General features: G+C 39.5%; 1 protein-coding gene across 1 annotated transcript; it reads left to right on the top strand.

The window, feature by feature from the left end:
- Positions 1 to 741: 741 nt before the first annotated feature.
- cyb5r4 (cytochrome b5 reductase 4) lies at positions 742 to 13,325 on the top strand. The gene is made up of 15 exons (XM_067511433.1): positions 742 to 1,212; positions 1,479 to 1,632; positions 2,854 to 2,954; positions 3,260 to 3,344; positions 5,584 to 5,662; positions 5,776 to 5,833; positions 8,267 to 8,360; positions 9,428 to 9,460; positions 9,557 to 9,679; positions 9,864 to 10,004; positions 10,458 to 10,604; positions 11,079 to 11,229; positions 11,519 to 11,605; positions 11,752 to 11,913; positions 12,554 to 13,325. Exons 1-15 carry the CDS (start codon positions 1,129 to 1,131, stop codon positions 12,606 to 12,608), a joined length of 1,554 nt encoding a protein of 517 aa, XP_067367534.1. The 5' UTR covers positions 742 to 1,128; the 3' UTR covers positions 12,609 to 13,325.
- The last annotated feature ends 5,541 nt before the right edge of the window (positions 13,326 to 18,866 follow it).

Raw genomic sequence — 18,866 nt, 5'->3', positions numbered from 1 at the left:
AGTTTTCCCCACCTGTGTTATTCCTGTAATAAAATTCCTGTTAACAGATATATTACCTGCCTCAGAACCTTTGTATTTTCTTGCAGTCCGGACTAGCCAACATAAAAGCCCTTCCACAATGTTAGATCCCCACGTATAGTACCTTTATTTTGAAGTCAGACACCTCTTGGCATAAAATCCTCTTAGCCGATTATCCCATGAACAACAAACCTTTCTGTTGCCATGATGGAAAGGAGACATTTGTTCTGTTATGCAGTAAGTGAATAAAATGTCAAAACAGGGACAGGATGCCTCCAAAGTTTTCACAATGTCAGATTATAGTCAGAGCGATTCGGAAGAGGATGACGATGACAATGAAATTGGATCGAGCGCAGGGCAAAATGGGTCATGTGTGACCACTTTTTTCAGCAGCCTAATTTCAGGTGGGTAGCTAAACCTTGATCCTGTCAGTTTGGACACAGTGATTTATAAACGTATATAATGTAATTTTTAATTAGCTGTGTCTCCAAAATGTTATTGGAACAGTATAACTGTTTCAATAACAGCAGCCAACTGTTACTTGTTCTGCTGTGATATATCAACAATATATAGTGACAAAAGCATTAAACTGTACCAAAGGAGGTCACATGACTTAATGTTTATTTTGTAAAATACAGGCGACGTATTACAGGAACAACAGTTGATAATAGGCAAGTAACGAATGACGGTCGCAGCTTGATTGCGTTTTGTTTGTTGAAGCTGACGTCACAATATGAGACAGTCATTGTAGTCCTCGGAGTGTAGGAAACCTAGAGGCACGATTTAGGTAGTTAAGCACTAGATATCTAACAACAACCACTGACTTTACTTGTAATTTCGCCAATGAACACGGGGACGTTAACTTTAATGGAAAAGTAATGTGGCTATTTATAATTTGCTGTTACAAGAGTACGCAATGTCTTTCTAGCGTAGCTTAGATTAGCCTTTTAGCTAACCAAGCAACAAGCAGTTTTAAAAGAGATGTGCTACAACAAGGAAGGAACTTGTCCCGGTAACAGCTAGCAGCTACTGTGGTTACAGAATACAGAACTGTGGTTTGACTTATCAGGTGTTCTTCGTAACGTGAGCTGTCTGAGAACCGTTCACAACATGTTGAACATTCCCAGCCAGTCCTTTCCTGCGCCGGGCTCCCAGCAGCAGGTCGCTTCGTCCGTACAGTCCGGGAGGAACAAGGTAAGGCTGCATTACTAACTCTTTTCTTAAAACCGGAAAACACACACAGCCACCAGCTTAACTGCCGTTTCTGTCTAAGTCGTTCATAGCCTGAATGCAATACAATCCGCGAACATAAATTTTTGGTAATCTAAAATAACGACATTTTAATAACTAGTAGTCATTAGTTGTGGGCTCCGAAGCGTTTTCCTGTTGTTTGGTTTGATAAACATGAAACACATCTGCAGGAAAAAAAATGTCCTCTGTTTATGACACAACCTATTTAGGTGTCCCTGAAGCCTGGCCACAGTTTAATGGACTGGATAAGATTTTCTAAGAGTGGAAAAGATCTGACTGGACTCAGAGGACGTCTGATTGATGTTACCCAGGAAGAGCTGCAGAAACACAACACAAGAAAGGACTGTTGGACCTGCATAAGAGGTGAGCCTGCATGGTTGTCTGACAAGGGACAGACTAAGGACTTAATCATACTGACCCACAATGAAAGATTTACTACTTTGGCTCACTAGTTCAAAACATTCAACCCTCACAGATTTAAGTGAACATCCTCCACGTGCTTCACAAACGTGTGTGAGTGCAGGAAGGGATCACAAGAGATCAAGATATTTTATTAGGTTCTAGTAAGTTCTACACTTCATGAGATTTATTATGGAGGCAAACACAACTGACCTTTAAAGTGGAAAATGCTACGTAAATATTACCAGGGCAAACCTAAACTTAAGGGACTCAAGTGATATAAAAATAAATTAATACAATGGTCAAATACGATCAATACGACAACGACATCCTTGGGGTTAAGCTTTACAGCACATAAAACACTTGCATCCTCACAACTTATAATTCAGCCCAATAGCTACTTTTGTTACCTTGTTTCGAAATAAGAATCGACTTTGTGTAAAATGTAAATAAAAACAGAATGGCTGGCATCTCAGTCGAGATCATTCTTATTTCTGTGCTTCAGGAGTACGGATGGACAAGGTACACGTAGAAGACTGTGTGGACACATAGTTCAAGAATTTATGAGTATTGCAAAATTTTAATTATTTGAGGAGGGATTGTCGTGTATTAATACAAGACTCCGGGAATCCAAAGAAGTCTATGTACATTACACACTCTATATAAAAAGAAAAAAGTTGAAAAACAATGCTGAATATCTGTGGTCTTTTGGCCCCATTGCATTAAAAAAGACATGATTCTATAGTGGACATCACTACATGGGCCCAGGAACACCTCTGGAAACAACTGTCAACTGAACACTTCAAAATTCCGAAGCTGTTGTTGATGTGTTGGACAGTTGTGATTTGATCTGCTATACTAGTCTTCTGTGTTTGAGTAGTTCAGCAGCAGTTTGTGACCTCAACAGTATGAGTGTGCCTGCTTTACCAGCATTGGCACTGTTTTGTCTACATATTGATAGACAACAGAGGACATGAAATGCTTCAGTGTGTAAGTTCCTCACACACACTGAATTGACAGTGCTGTTGTAAATAGTCATTGGATTGGCAAAGAATCCAACCCATCTGTGACAGCTATGTAATTATTATGAAATACATTTAATTCTGTCAGCATCCGGGTAAAATCTTCTTCCGTCAGCAGAGGGCACTGGACTGTCAAACCCAAAAATGTTTTTTATCTTTTCAGGTATGGTTTATAATATAACTCCCTACATGGAATTCCACCCAGGTGGAGAAGAGGAGCTCATGAAGGCAGCAGGCATAGATGGCACTGAGCTGTTTGATCAGGTATGGAGGGTAATGAAGAAAGTAAAGCACCACTGGCCATGTTACTAATTAAAATGGAACTAACAGCACTAATAGTAAAGGTACATTTCTAGGTATTAAAGCCATAATAAAACAACTTTGACTATTAAAAGTTGATCCTTTTTAAATGCACTAATGAGTTTGTTATTGGCATTCACTGTTAAGGATTCACATTGAAAGGTTTGTAGAGCTCAAACAATATCTAGCTGTAAAAGGTTTTTTGCTTTACTACTAAGTATCTTTTTTAAATAATTATTTTTTTCTACTATGGATGTGTTTGTGTACAGGTACATCGTTGGGTGAACTATGAGTCCATGTTGAAAGACTGCCTCGTGGGCAGGATGGCTACTAAAGTCACCACAATGAATAAAGGTACACTCACACGAAAGGGCACATACACTACTTTTGCGTCAGTGTGCTCACATGCACTTTTAATCCGGCAGTCTCTGAGCATCGGTAGCACACAATGAAGAGCATTAAAGATTGTACTTGCAAGTTCTCTTCTGCACTTTAAAGTGGATATTGCAGGTTCATTTTCTTTTCAAAATGTTTACTTATAATTACCTGGAATTGTACTATTTGAAAAGTAAGTGGACAATTTACAATTTACAAGGCATAAGGACAGCAATTGAGTATAAAAGTGGACATTTCAAGCGCTGCTTTAAAAAAAAATAATGTTATAATGTTAATAATGTAATGTTGTTAGCTGAGTGCAGCAGTTGGACTGTCTGTAATGATACAAATGATCCTGTGCGCTGCTCATTTTATGTAAGAGGACTGCTTTACAGACTAGTGTCAGACTGTAAAATTATTTTAAATGCAGAAAATTTCAGCACTTGCACTACTTAAAATATGTAAGTACAGTGATTAAAATGCCGCATAACTATGTTTGCAAAACTATGACTGTATACTTGAGGCTGTTTAATACATTTTGAGTTTGATCACATGTAACTTTTATATTTAAATACAGAAGTTTATGATCTGATATGGCTGTCAGATACTTGTATTGGTGTCCAGAAAATTAAACGTTAGGAGTAGACTATATTGAATATGTATATAGTATCTTAAAACACATGTCAGTAAAGATGAACATTAGTTTTGTGTCATAGGCTGTAATTAAGCACTGGAAAGCTTTTGTGGTAGATGTGATTTGTCACTGTCCCAAAGCTGCATTTCCTCAGAAATGTAAGGCTGTGTTAACAGAAATTAATTTATTTCAAATGAGTGTTTTTTTAATAAGCCAATTCAGGCTTATTGTCATCAGGTGGCAACAGATAACTGCATCTTCTTTTATTATCAGCAGAGTTGAGTAATGTCATAGAGGAAAAAAAATATGAAATACAAGTATTTTTTTAATTTTAGTCCTGAAAGTAGAACCCAGTATGTGTCAATTTGGTTTCAGATTTTTTGATGCTTCAAAATCATGGGCGATAAAAACTAGATTTTCAATCACAGTTTCTAACAATTAAATTTCAGTGTGTGCATTATATTAGACTGTAAGATTATTTTCAATTAGTGTTAAAATGCATAAAAACCAAACTAATCTAAACAATTATAGTGTGTGGAACTTTGACTAAGTAGCTGCCTGGAATAGTCACTGTGCACACTTACAGAGATCAACATCTGTGGCAAATTTCTGTTTTACTTTAGACTCAGACAGCTGGTGAGTTCAAACTTGATATGACTTACAGAGCCACAAATAGCCAGGAGATTCACCAGGTTGGCATAAACTGGAATTATCCTTTTTTGTAGAGCCTTTATAGTTAGGAAGTTAGTAAGGAAGAAGAGGAGGAAGGTGTGTCTGTAGGCAGCGAGAGAAGAGGAAAGCCAAGAGTCAAGGACTGACAGTAGGTACTTTGAATGTTGGGACTATGGCAGTGAAGGCTAGAGAGTTGTTTGACATGATGCAGCGAATGAAGGTGGACAGTAGGGTTCAAGTTGTTTTACCAGGAGTCGCATAGGAAGACAAGTGGAGTAGGAGTTATGGTTAAGGAGTTATGGAGGAGCAGTATGGTTTCATGTTTAGAAAGAGACAACAGATGCAGTATTTGCTTTGAGGATGCTGATAGAGAAGTACAGAGAGGGTCAGAGGGAGTTGCATTGTGTCTTCCTAGATTTAGAGAAAGCGTATGACAGGGTGCAGAGAGAGGAGCTGTGGTATTGTATGAGGACGTCTGCAGTAGCAGAGAAGTATGTTCGAGTGGTGCAGGACATGTATGAGAGCTGTAAGGCCGTGGTGAGGTGTGCTGTAGGTGTGACAGAGGAGTTCAAGGTGGAGGTGGGTCTGCATCAAGGATCGGCTCTGAACCCCTTCTTGTTTGCTCTGGTGATGGACAGACTGACAGATGAGGTTAGAAAGGAATCTCCGTGCACTATGATGTTTGCAGATGACATTGTGATTAGTTGTGAGAGCTGGGAGCAGGTGGAGGAAAATCTAGAGAGGTGGAGGTCTGCTCTGGAAAACAGAGAAATGAAGCTTAGCCACAGTAAGACAGAATACAGGTGTGAATGAGAGGCTCCCAGGTGGAACAGTGAGGTTACAGGGAGCAGAAGGACTTTAAATAGCAAAGTGTTGTTTTCATTGCAGTGATGTTTGCTGTTTTCTTCACAGCTATCATCCCTCCAACACTAACTGACCTTGCTCCACCTACCTCAGTGGCCCTCCCCCCAGGAAAAGATTCCCGCCCTTGGTACAGAAGATAATACATCTAAAAAAACCACAATGCACACATGCCAGAGTTAAACACATTTACATAAATAGTTCTATTAATAATGATGTGTGTTGTTGTTTTTGTTGTTGTAGGTATGACTGGTTCCAAACCAATGCGACTGTTTGTCTCGTCGTTTATACCAAAAGAAAGGTAAACACTCATGCGCACATCATGAGACCATGAGACACGAAGGATGTCATTAATACTGCACATCCTTAGTTTTGAAGGGTGAATTCTGTGTTCTGTGAAGTCTTTAGCCTTGAGCAAAAACCTTTCCAAACACACCGTATCCCATCGACCACCTACTGGCATTTTCCACTGCAGCTTCCATCACTTTATTCCATCACATCCAACGTAATTCATCAAAATTTGTGATGTAAACCCCAATACCTGCAAGAGCTTCACATTTAGTGTTCTTCTAATATAGGTTTAAATGAAACCATAACACAGTGAAGTTACACCAAATCACCAGAAGCAGGCAGAAATGACAGTAAAACAAACAACAGCTAATAAACACCAGGGGCAATATCTTTCAGGTGTTTAATGAAGAAGATTAAAATATTAAGGTATAGAGGACTATTGGTTTAATCAGTGGTCATGTTGCCACAGATGGCCACAGCCAAGTGTAACTGCCATTTGTGATTAAATCTTGCTGATGCATAAATAAATAAATCCTCTTACTCAATCTTCTTCCTTATTTCAGTGGAGCAGGCACAAGTATTGATGTGCAAATTGCCATGGATGTAAAACACGTACTTTAAAACATCAAATTGTGTAAAAGTGTAAATCTTTATAAAAATGAAATCAAGCAAAGTGGGCATGCGTGTCTTTATAATTCTGGCAAAAAGAATGTATTTGTATTTGTGTGTCTCTGTGTACACGCAGTTTTACTCATGCATATACACAGTTTTAGCTGATTTCCTAGCTGTGTCAATTAAGGGAAAGAGTGCGTGTGTTCCAAAACCCTCCTGTCTATTTTCTACTTCATCTAAATTTGGCTCTCTAAACCTAAATCATTAGCTCATATGGACAACAAAAGTGGAGTCAAAGATACAAATAGTGTGCAGTTGGATTCACAACATACATGCTGTTCATACAGTGCATCCTGAAAGTATTCGAAACACGTAACTTTTTCCACATTTTGTTATGTTACAGCCTTATTGCAAAATGGTTTAAATACATTATTTTCTCAGAATTCTACAAACAATACCCCATAATGACAACGTGAAAGAAGTTTGTTTGAAATCTTTGCAATTCTATTAAAAATAAAAATGAGAAAAATTAAATGTACATAAGTATTCATGGCCTTTGCTTAGTACTTGCTAATACCACCTTTGGCACCAATTACAGCCTCAAGTCTCATTGAGTATGATGCTATAAGCTTGACCCACCTTTTTTTTGGGCAGTTTCTCCCATTTCTTCTTTGCACTACCTCTCAAGCTCCATCAGTTTGGATGGGGAGCGATGTACAGCCATTTTCAGATCTCTGCAGAGATGTTCAATCAGGCTCAAGTCTGGGCTCTGGCAGGGCCGCTCAAGGACATTCACAGAGTTGTCCCGTAGAAACTCCTTCGTTGTCTTGGCTGTGTGCTTAGGGTCGTTCTCCTGTTGAAAGATGAACCGTCGGCCCAGTCTGAGGTCCAGAGCATTCAGGAACAGGTTTTAATCAAGGATGTTCATCTTTCCCTCGATGCTGACTAATCTCCCAGTTCCTCTGAAAAACATCCCCACAGCATGATGCTGCCACCACCATGCTTTACTGTAGGGATGGTATTGTCCAGGGGGTGAGCGGTGCCTGGTTTCCTCCAGATATGACACTTGGCATTCAGGCCAGAAAGGCCAATCTTTGTTTCATCAGACCAGAGAATTTTGTTTCTCATAGTCTGAGAGTCCTACAGGTGGGCTGTCATCTGCCTTTAACTGAGGAGTGGTCTCTGTCTGGGCACTCTACCATACAAACCTGATTGGTGGAGTGCTGCAGAGATAGTTGTTCTTGTGGAGGTTTTTCCTCTGTCCACAGAGAAACACTGGAATTCTTTCAGAGTGACAATCAGGTTCTTGGTCACCTGCCTGCCTAAGGCCCTTCGGAGGTCTACAGACAATTCCTTGGACTTCATGGCTTAGTTTGTGCTCTGACATGCACACGTGTATTCTTTTCCAAATCATGTCCCATCTACTGCATTTCTCACAGGTGGACTCCAATCAAGTAGTAGAAACATCTCAAGGATGATCAGTGGAAGCAGGATGTACCAAAGCTAATTTTGAGTGTCATGGCACAGGCCATGAATACTTATGTACATGTGGTATTTTTAATATTTAATTTTCACATTGTCATTATGGGGAATAGATTGTAAAGGAAAATAATAAATGTGATCCATTTTGGAGTAAGGCTGTAACATAACAAAATGTGGAAAGGTTAAGTGATTCAGATACTTTCTGGATGCACTGTATTTACAGTACAGCTACTCAAATCGTTGTGTTTTTACTCTTCTATGTATTGAATACCTCAAATTTTGCAAGATGTGCCTTCATCAGTGGTGGCAGATGATGTACTGTATTTCTGAATATTCTGTTTTCTGTCAGATTCCCAGCTCAGGTTGTACCGTTGTAGACCTTGAGGCTGGTGTTCTACGATTGGAAGTGCATCTGGGTAAAATGTCCTACATGCTGCATTTACGTGAGTAAACATGACTTCACTGTACATTTTCTGTAGCTGGTGTCTGCACAGAGGTGAGAGAGTGCTGAGCATGTGACCGAAAATGTGTATGTTATAACATGTTATAATTATAGATTCTGCCTGTTTCACTGTATAATACAGGATACAAATTTTGACAGCCCTGAAACCATCTCGCCCATGTCCAAGGTTATTTCATTTAACGGAAACTAAAATTAATATTGAAAAATGAAATTGAAATTATATCTAAATTTACTATAAAGACTATAAAATGAAAATGACAGGGAAGTAGATGAATCAGTTCTGTAACACAAAGAAGGCTGTTTATATTAAAATAGTCCCTATGATATTTTCACTTTCACTTGAATAAAAGAAACGGAACCTAAACTGAACCTAACAAACCCAGTGTCCAACAAAACTGAAACTAAACATTAATATGGAATGCAAGAAGAGTTAAAAACTAAACCTTAATTCGAACTAGGGCTGTCTAGATAATATCTAGATGCTACTGTAAATATTATCTTCATACAGTATAGTTTAATTTGAAGGTCAAATGAGGTCAAGAACATATCGCCTTATCCCTTAGCATCAGCCAAATCCCAATTGTCATGGCATTTTATTCCGATGTCCCGTAACACTGAATGGCCCTGTACACCGACCAGCACTAAAGTGAGACACACTGAGGTGCAGCCCACACTTTACTCTCTCTGTTGTGATTAACAAGCCACCATTAAATTCTTGTAGCCAGTGGAAAACAGCTGAACAAGTACTGTATGTGCATTACATGATAATCAGTATAGGATATGTAGGGGGTTTGATGTTACATAAGTAAATATTTGACTTCCTGCATATATTTGATCAAGCCTGTTATTGTTTGTTTTAATCAAATATTGCTGCTGAACCCCATAATCCCAGACTTTGAATGGCGAATTTGCCTTTTGAGAATATCGTGTTAGACCTGTTGACGCAATAACACCAGTCATGATTTCTGTTATAGTGTTTGACCAGAAACTCACTGTACTTAATATTATGCTTATTGATGTTTCAGTGTCATTTTCATGCTCTTTCAGGTCTAGCTGATGAAGTTGAGGGAAACATTTCTGGTAAGATGACAGCATGACTTAAGAAAAAATACAACCTTGCAAATTCATTGATGTTCATTGGTTGCCCATATTCTTACGTAACCATTTGTTCAACAGTCCAAACTGTTTGCTCTGTGGGAAAGATCCAGGTCAACTTACAGAAGCAGGCCAAAAGAAAATGGCCAAGTCTTGGTCAACCACTGGAATTTCACAATACATTTCGACGCAAAAAAGACAGAGGTGAAACTAAGATTAAAGGAATCAGTCAATGCTAATGACCTATCTTGTATAACATAATTTAAAAATTTTCATCTGCAAGAAATACAACACCAGAATTCCACTTTTTAAAATATTTGATCAGAGAGAATTGGACTTCTGCAAAAAGGCCAATAATGCACCTTCGTGTCTAATTTCCCTTTTACAGCTGTCTACTATCGGGATTGTGTGTTGCTGTCTAAGACTAAGGTGAATCATAACACATATTTGTTCCGATTGCAACTCCCAGATGGGACTAGCATGAACGTGCCTGCTGGAAAACATGTCTACCTCAAAGCCCTTATTCAAGGTAAGGACCCAAGCTGACAGATAATTGCCATTGTTCAATCGGGCTGGGGTCCCAGTGTGAGGCTTTCCAGACTCTGTCGGTCTGATTGGAACTGGCTAACGGGCCAAATTATCTCGTAGTGTGAGGGTTAGAGACAAAATCCTAATGTTCCCTACAGGCTCAGATTCTTCCCAATTTCAAATTATCAAACACGTTTGATATTTGAGATCATGTAGTGTGAAAAGAACAACAGAATATTGAACAGAAACCAATAACGAACCCACCAACAATCGTGTAAGCAGTAGTTTCCTCCAGCTTTGTATTAGACTAAAACATTTATTTACCAATCAAAACATTTATGCCAAGCTACTTTAGTTTTCTCAGCCATGACTTCACCAATATTGATTTACTCTGAATTCACGTTTATACGTAAATAAATGCTTTTTGTAAATGTCATTTTTCTTTCGTATTCAGACACCGAGGTAGTGAGGCCCTATACCCCAGTAGATGAGAAACTAATAGTGGCCTCCCACCATTCCTTGAAAGAATCAGACATCTACCTCATGATCAAGGTCTACCCTGATGGAGTGTTAACCCAACATCTCAATAACCTGCACATCGGTAAGACACAGAAAGTCTTTGTGTTGTCTCAGGAAGAAAGGAAAATTCTTTTAGATCCAGCGATTCCAAATCTGCAGTGGTGGAAAGTAGCTAAGTACTTGTACTAGTTTTTGTACTTAAGTTATTTTTTTATTTACATAAGTATATTTAATTACGGCTAATTAGACTTTTACTACTACATCTAAGACCTTATACAGCCCCAACACACAAAATTCCGTATCAGATGTTTAAAAGCATATATGCAAAACTAAATGTCTCACAACCTTTCTAGTGTTGTCTTCATACTTTTTTAAAATTCAGTATTGTTTTTTAATCATTTCCAAATTATTTTTTACATCGAACAGCAACTTCACAGAACAAAGTAGTGAATACTGAATATTATCAACAAAATGTTGACTATCCAGAAATCTCAGCGTTGGTCTTTTGTCCTTGACATTTACACCAATGTGTCCCTTTTCTTTTGTTTACTTCTAGGAGACCATATATCTGTTAGTGGTCCAGAGGGCACCTTCAGTGTCCGTCCTCTTCGTGATGTCACATACCTCTACCTGTTAGCAGCAGGCACGGGATTCACACCCATGGCCCGTCTAATCCGACTGGCCATACAGGAAATTGACACCATTAGGTGGGAACTACCAGAAGTCCCATATCATGTCCATCATTTAATATAATGAACCTGCATTTTAGACATAGTCACAAACTGTCTTAGGGCTTTAAGGAGAACATTGAATAAATTGTGTTATGAAATATTCAAATATAGTTTTGTATCTTTAGTTAGTGGCAGCATTAATAAGTGTTTCCCTCTCTGTAGAACATTAGTGCTTTTTGTAGTAAATACACTCATAGCTAGTTTAGACAAATCAAGCCTATTGTGCATCTTTAAGTCATATTCAACAAAATATTTGTGTCTTTAGAAAAACAAAGCTTCTCTTTTTTAACCAACGGGAGGAGGATATTCTGTGGCACGGTGAACTGGATAAACTGGCTGCTAGTAATGAAAGGTAAAGCATCTCTACGTTTGAATTTAAAGCCTGTATTTATTTTTTATTTTTTTTAATATTTATTTTAAATAAATGCTCCGCCCATGTTGTGAAACTGTTTTGGTTTTCATTTTTGCAAAATTCTGTGTGTGTGTGTGTGTGTTCAGGTTTCAGGTGGAGTACGTTCTCTCGAGGCCCTGTCAAAGCTGGACTGGCAGGACGGGTTGGGTGGATGAGCCCATGCTCCAGGATTTTCTGAACAGGCCAGATGCCTCCAAATGCTATGTGTGTGTTTGTGGCCCCACCCCCTTCACAGAACTAACAATAGGGTATGTAATGTGACCTTTATGGCACTGTCTCTGCCTGTCTTATGGCAGAGTACTTCACCAGAGTAACTGCTGAGATTATGGATCAGTGTAATTACAAAAATATGAGACTGATTAGACTGGTTGTATGTAAAACGGGAAATATGTGGAATAAGTGCTACATGGAGGTAAATCCAAAAGTGAGCAGATTATAAATATCCTTAATATATCCTTAATAATGCCAAAGCACAGCAAGCTACAGCTAGCATGGTAGGTTAAGCTAAATCAGAAATAAAACTGCATGTAAAAGTCGACAAAGTCACATAATATTTGGTCATGGAAATTGTAGTAAAGGTACAAAATGTATTTTTATAAAACATTTTAGGCAAACCTCTTTACAGTTTCTTATCGTAGTGAGGTGTATTAGACTCCCACACCCGAAGGACTGTGCAGAGCGGGATGGAGGGTAGTAAATAGTACAAGAGCATAGTTGAGCAGTGCGATGGAGGGCTGTCTTACCTTTTTTCTACTAAACAATCACACTGAAATCTCAATGTTTGTAGAATATATACATTCAGACGGCGATGCATCTTATCATTCACAGTTCTGTTGGTCGTGTGAACGCAGCTGTTTGCCACCTTGATCTCCTGTCTTTCTTTTTCAGGTTGTTGAAGCAGCAGGGCTTCACTGATGAGGAGCTCCACGTCTTCCAGGACTGATGGGGTTGAGCCTCCCTCCCGGTCCATGCTGCAAAGCCTGTGTGTGCCATGTGACTGAGTGAATGTGTGAATGGGTGAAATTGTTGATTTTAATTTATTAACCGGTGCTCGAAATTGAGAGAAATGCTGTATGTCTATGCACCAAGGACCCTGACGCTGGAGGCAGACGGACATTGTGTGGCAGGCTTTGATGGGCTGTAAAATGACAATATTATAGTGCAATATCACTCTGATAGTTCTCAGAATTTTGGTTAGTATCTGGAGCTGTGTTCATAGTTTGTTAGAACTGAGTTAAATATAAAGGTGTGTAAAATAAAACATGTACCCCGAACGTTTATGAGAATTTTACGAGATGACAGTCATGGCCAAAAATATCGGCACCCGTGCAATTCTGTCAGAAATGCAACTCATGAAAATAGTTTTTTAATTGCGAATATTTTGGTATTCACGTGCTTATCGTTTGTGTTTGCACTGGTTTTCTGAGAGAAGGGTTGCAGTTAATAACAGAATTGCAGGGGTGCCAATATTTTTAGCCATGAGTGTCATGTAAATTAATAAAGTATATGCAATGTAAAATCATTAGCCTTGAACTGTGTTGCAGAAGATCAACATATATTTATAGCCCTCATAGCTCTCAATGTTGTTGTTACTTGGAGGCAGTTTCAAGACATTTCTAACCACTGCACTGAAATAAATTGGTTAAAATTCTACAATAATACCATCTCCAGCAGTCGACTGTTTATTAATACTTTCTAAATGGAGTCTTGACTCACCTTGGTTTAATTTTGAGTCCCCAGACCTTTAAAAAAAAATGTGATTTGCTTCACTGTTTAAGTGGGAGGACACACAAAGACTACTAACACTATGGCGTCAGCATTTTACCATTAGAAAGAAAGACTGAGTGGCCTGTTAAAAAACTTTGTCACGATTATTGTCAGAAATAAATGAATTCTGATGGAAGCCCTTTTCGAATCAAATGAACGTGGCAGTAATTGGATAACGTGTGGCACAAACAAGCCTGCTAATGCAGCTAAGAAGTTTACAGGAATATTTCAGCACCCAGCTGATCTTTTATGCAGAAAAACAATCCCCTTTTCTTCAAAAACAATGAGCAACCAAGTTGTTTTTGGCGTGTTTCCCAAAAGAGATCCTGAAACACATCACGCAATTTACAACCAGTGAAGGAACCCAGAGGCAGCGGGTGCAGTATTTTCACTATAGGACCTTTCAATAATAACACTTGGATGGTTGTTGTATGATGTGTCTGAAGTGTAGAGGTGTGTGTCGTTATGTTGGGGGGTGGGGGGGGGGCATGTTGTCATATGCACATGACTTAATCGACATAAACCGGTGGATGGTGTAAAGATATGGTGCAATCACGTGTCCTGCTGCTGTAAGATGCTGCAGAGATTCAGTGCACTGAAGGAGAAACTCACACATAATCAACTTAAAGGTTACAGGCTGCTTTAGACTTTCTTCTTTAACTACATTGAATTGTTTGTGTCAGTTGTCTGTTGGTTATGGAGACTTTGATAAGAAGATGCTTTTGGATAAACCATTGTCAGCGAGCCAACACTGAGAGACTTGTTCAAGGGCACACGTGGTGCATGGGCTGGGATTCGAACCAGGACGATGCAGGGGCATCACAGACTGATATCCTACCCATAGAACCACCAGGCTGCTGACCCAAAATGGGAGTCAGGGGACTAGCTGATATCAGAATCACAATATTTTACCAAGAAAGTCACAGGCAAATTCTGATAATGGAGAAAGTAAAAGACCAAAAGGCTTCAACAAATGTGAGGTGGAATTATTCTGCTGAATGCAGCCAGTTCCACCAAAATGGTAGGATTTGATTCCTCTTCTTGAACTTCTTGAACTCAATAATGGACATTTAGTATAAACAGCAAAGCTTGAGTGGTATAACGTGGAACTGGGGAGGATTTTATTGTATTAAGTATTGATTAAATGTCCAGTGTCTCTGCTTTTGGTTGAGCTCAAAAGTGCTACAACCCAAAGAATTTAGTTAATGTGTGCAATTATTGCTTAAAGTGGCAGTTTCTGGGAACTGAACCACAGCTTTGATAATAAGTTCTGTGATGTGTCAACTCTTCACTTGTAAGTTTGGCAGTGCGACATCCTGTTTCTTACCTCACTGTTTTCTCGATAAGGCCTGAAGTCCACATTCACTAGAGATGAGTCGAAGGCCTTATTAGCAAAACATCACGTTGAAGGTCGAGCCTTTCAAATAGACCATCTGCAACACATTTAAAGGCCTTTTTGAAAGCAGAAGAACAAAGACCATCATCCCAGCAAATGTGCTGTTATCTTCAGGAGCCCTTTGTTTAACGCCAGTGCCTGCAGTTAATGACAGACCGATCCTCCTCCCCATTATGCTTTGTTTGAAGCTTGTTTGTGCTTTAATTCAATTTTCTTTAGGAACAAAATGACAACCGGGCTCCTGGGAAAAGCCAAAAGTCACCATTTGAATTTTAAACCGACACATGCTTCCTGCTGATTTTACCTGATACACAGAACAGAAAAGATACTTGTTGGACTGAGCCCATTGTGTAGTGCATTGTTTCAAGCCTAAGCCAGTTCCTGTTCCTATGAAAGTAGAAAAAGCGGAATATAAAGCTAATAGTCTTCTTGATTCGCTGAAAGTTTGAATGGTGTCTCCAGGCTGAAGTCTGCACAGTGGAGCTGAAGAGTCTCTCCATTCATTTGAATGAGAGAAAGTTGCTGAAAAAAAGCTGAGTATTTAAAAAAAAAATATAAAAGCTCATTACCCGAATAATAATAAAGAAGCAGTCTCATGGTGACCATGAACGTGTCTGTACAATCCAGCAGTTGTTGAGATATTTCAGTCTGGACCATAAGTGGTGGATAATTTGCTGCTCAAATCTCCCAGCTCGTGTTAGAAACTGAAATAAACAAGTGAATGAATCGGTTTGTACAATATGCCAACCTGGTGAAAGTGATTCATTTAAAGTAAGACATTCTCTTATGTGTCAATTGTGTTATGATACCACCCATTAACACACACACACACACACGTAGGCCTATCATTGAAAAAATCAATATCCATCAGAGTGCAGCTAGTGAACATGTTGAGCCCAGCATTGCACAACACTTTATAAAAGCACAGTTCGGTTTGTCATTGTCCTGATTTCAGTGGCTTACTCGGTTAAGAACAGCACCTCCATATTCTAATCTGAGCAGTCATCTGGTTTCCACTGACTACACCTGAGATCAAACCTGCTCCTGAGCGGGATTTGAGATTGTGGATCTGTTGCCAGGACAAGATCAACATGATTTGGAAGAACAAACAGATCCAACTGCCATGAATATTATCCGACTGTCCCTTTAATCTACGTTAAGGATTCTGCTCCACTGTGTTCTTTGTTCAGTGTCCCCCCCCTCTGCCTGGCAAACCTGTTTCATATTGATTACTGACCCCTGTTGTATTTAGGCTCCCAGCAGAGATGTCGGTTTGGTTCACACCGTGTTTTGCAACCATCACCACACTGATTCTCTTGGCAGCTTCTTTGCCTCATGCTAACTCAGCACCTTTGTAAAGTGTTCTACAAAGTTCTACTTGCACACTTGTTTTACTAACTTCCCTTCTAGTCCTGTAAAGTAGATTAAAAATACTATTAAAATAGTATCATAGATACTTTCTGTGGTAAAAATAATTGCAGTGTTGAGCAACAGATCTCAGTGTTTTTGTCTTTGAACTCATGGTGACCAAGCTGTTCGAGACCATACAATGCATGAGATTGGGGTCTGATTAGTGGGTGTATGTGGAAAGGACTCACTCACTCACTCACACACTCACACACACACACACTCACTCACTCACTACTTCCCTGGTCCCCGTTTTGCTTTGTTGAATGAGTTTTTGCGGTTTAATGTTTCAGTGACTTTGAGAACTTCCTGATAGTCAGGTTGGGTAAAATGCTAAATGGGCTACAGGTGAGTAATTCTGATTGGTCGATGAGTGTGAATGACTGCAGGTTTCGTTTTCTATGAGCTGCAGCTTCAGGCCACAGGTTGAAGGAGACTCTCTTCTTCCTTTCTGCCTACGTACCAGTCACTTTAACATCTTCTTTGTCTCAGAACATGTCAGTAGCATTATCTTCTATCTTGGCAGCATACAGCGCTGAGATTTTGGGATCTTTTGTGGGGGAGGTGTTAGGGTTTCTTCAGTTTTCATTTAGGACGTTAGTAACCCACTCTCAGTCCTTCCCTGTTAGTCTGAAGCGCACACCATACTGTGGGACTCCTACAGAAACTTTTAACATTCAGGCTTCAGTCACCCAGCTCATTCTGACCAGCGATGAATTAAAGTATCCCAGAGAAATGTAAAAATAGCGCAGACACTAAAGACTCAGTCTCTCAAAAAGCATTTGAAGGCAGACAATTAGGAAAAATAGTTGGAATCGACACACACTGGCGTCGCACACACAACTGTATTTCAAAAAAAAAAAAAAATCATTTACTTGAAATGAAAAAAATGTTTCCTGAATTGAAGTAGAAAAAAACCAGAGGGGAGGTAGATGGAGAGCAGATGAGAATGGAGAGGTGTGGAGGAGGCTGACGGAGAGAGAGGGAGTAGTTCAGTGTGTGCACTAAAGGAATTACACACTGAAATGATGCGTGGACGTGTGAGTCAGAATTGCCACTGGGAAATCTCTCACTGGGATGTCGGGCTCTGATGGACTAAACGGCACTGATGCCTTTCCGATACAATCAATAAATCTAAGCTGACAACATAATCTTACATCAGGGTCCAATATTGTACATAGAGAATTTTACTGTGTTTGCATTCAGGTCTGTATTTATTAGAGTGTGACACCTTTTCGTCGATTAGACTCTGATAACTTAGAGGATGTTTTAGGCTCATTTAGAAAACAGTCTCTGTCTTGACCCACTTTTTTTTTTTTTTCAATGTTCAGAGAATCTGTATGTTTGTTTTGTGTCTGCGAAAGAAGCCTGCGTTTTACTTGCTATTGGACATGAATGTGTGGTAACTGCACGTCACTGACTGCCGCTGGCTTCACTTCCTGCTTGTTATTGGTGTTTTTTTTCCCCTTCATAAAGTCAAACGCAGCTCGTCTCGATTCAGGTCAGGTTACTGGCTCGGCCACTGCAGACATGGGAGCAGCACCGGAACAACATTCCTCGTTTAAGTCCGGCTGTTTGTTGCATAGCCTTCAATGTAAACTATCAAAGGCTAAAAGCCTGCTGACCACCAAAAATATAGCCTTGGGTTGCTGTCACAGTCTGTCGCGGCCGTCACTGAGCATCTGTGCCATGACACCGGATATGAGCATTAAATCACATTATCAATAAACCTGTTTTGGAAGCCATACGGTGCAGTTTCCTCCCAAACTCATTTTTCTGGCACAAGTTGAGCCTTTTTCTTTTCTTTTTTCCCATATTTATTTAATGTGGCCTTCTTGTTACTGAGATTTACCAATGATTCACATCACTGCAAACCCTCTGCATTTACACGAACGACGTCTTCTCTTGAATGTGGACATTGACACAGATGTGCCAGGTGTTCTTGAGCTTGACCACTATAGAAAAAAGGGGTTTGTGTCTACTAGGGAGATAATTCTGTCATCCACCACAGTTGTTTTTCACGGTCTTACAGACCCTTTGATGTTCTGGGAGACATGCTGAGTAGTAGCATATGTTGTACAGGCCAGCTGTAAAACGGGAACGGATCAGAAAGTAGGACGCATTTGACCAGGTTACTACTTACTACATGTAAGCTGTGCTTGGCCTGTTTAGGCAGAACATCCATGAGATTTCTCCTCATGATCACGGTGGTTTAATGACACCATTTTATTTCAAGGACAGGCCTTCACTTCAAATTTCTGACTCTTAAATGTACTGACAAGCTAAATCTAACGGCTGAATTGACTTTGGATATTACACTATTCCTTTTCCTCCCAAACCACAGTAGCATGACCACAATGACTTGTTGTGTTATGAGACTACTGCGGGGACTTATTACATTATTATCAGTTATTACATCTTGTATCTTTGTCATTTTGTAGACTCTATCGTGATTGGCTTCTGGGTTGGCCTGGCTGTCTTTGTCATTTTTATGTTTTTCCTGCTCACACTTCTGACAAAGACTGGAGCTCCACATACAGAGTGAGTCATTGCGTGTACATGAACATAGTCAGGTTTAAATGGTGACCACTGAAAAAGGGATACTTTTACTTTCAAACACATAAAAGCTCT

Source organism: Channa argus, chromosome 7 (genome assembly GCF_033026475.1).
Source record: "Channa argus isolate prfri chromosome 7, Channa argus male v1.0, whole genome shotgun sequence".
Taxonomy (NCBI): Eukaryota; Metazoa; Chordata; class Actinopteri; order Anabantiformes; family Channidae; genus Channa; species Channa argus.
This window is presented reverse-complemented; position numbering and strand designations above follow the sequence as displayed.

Excerpts from the sequence above, each read along its gene's own strand:
- cyb5r4 (XM_067511433.1), top strand. The coding sequence starts at position 1,129 with ATGTTGAACATTCCCAGCCAGTCCTTTCCTGCGCCGGGCTCCCAGCAG. Across the intron at positions 5,663-5,775 it reads GGAAAAGATTCCCGCCCTTG|GTATGACTGGTTCCAAACCA; the intron begins GTACAGAAGATA and ends TTGTTGTTGTAG. Across the intron at positions 5,834-8,266 it reads TCGTTTATACCAAAAGAAAG|ATTCCCAGCTCAGGTTGTAC; the intron begins GTAAACACTCAT and ends GTTTTCTGTCAG.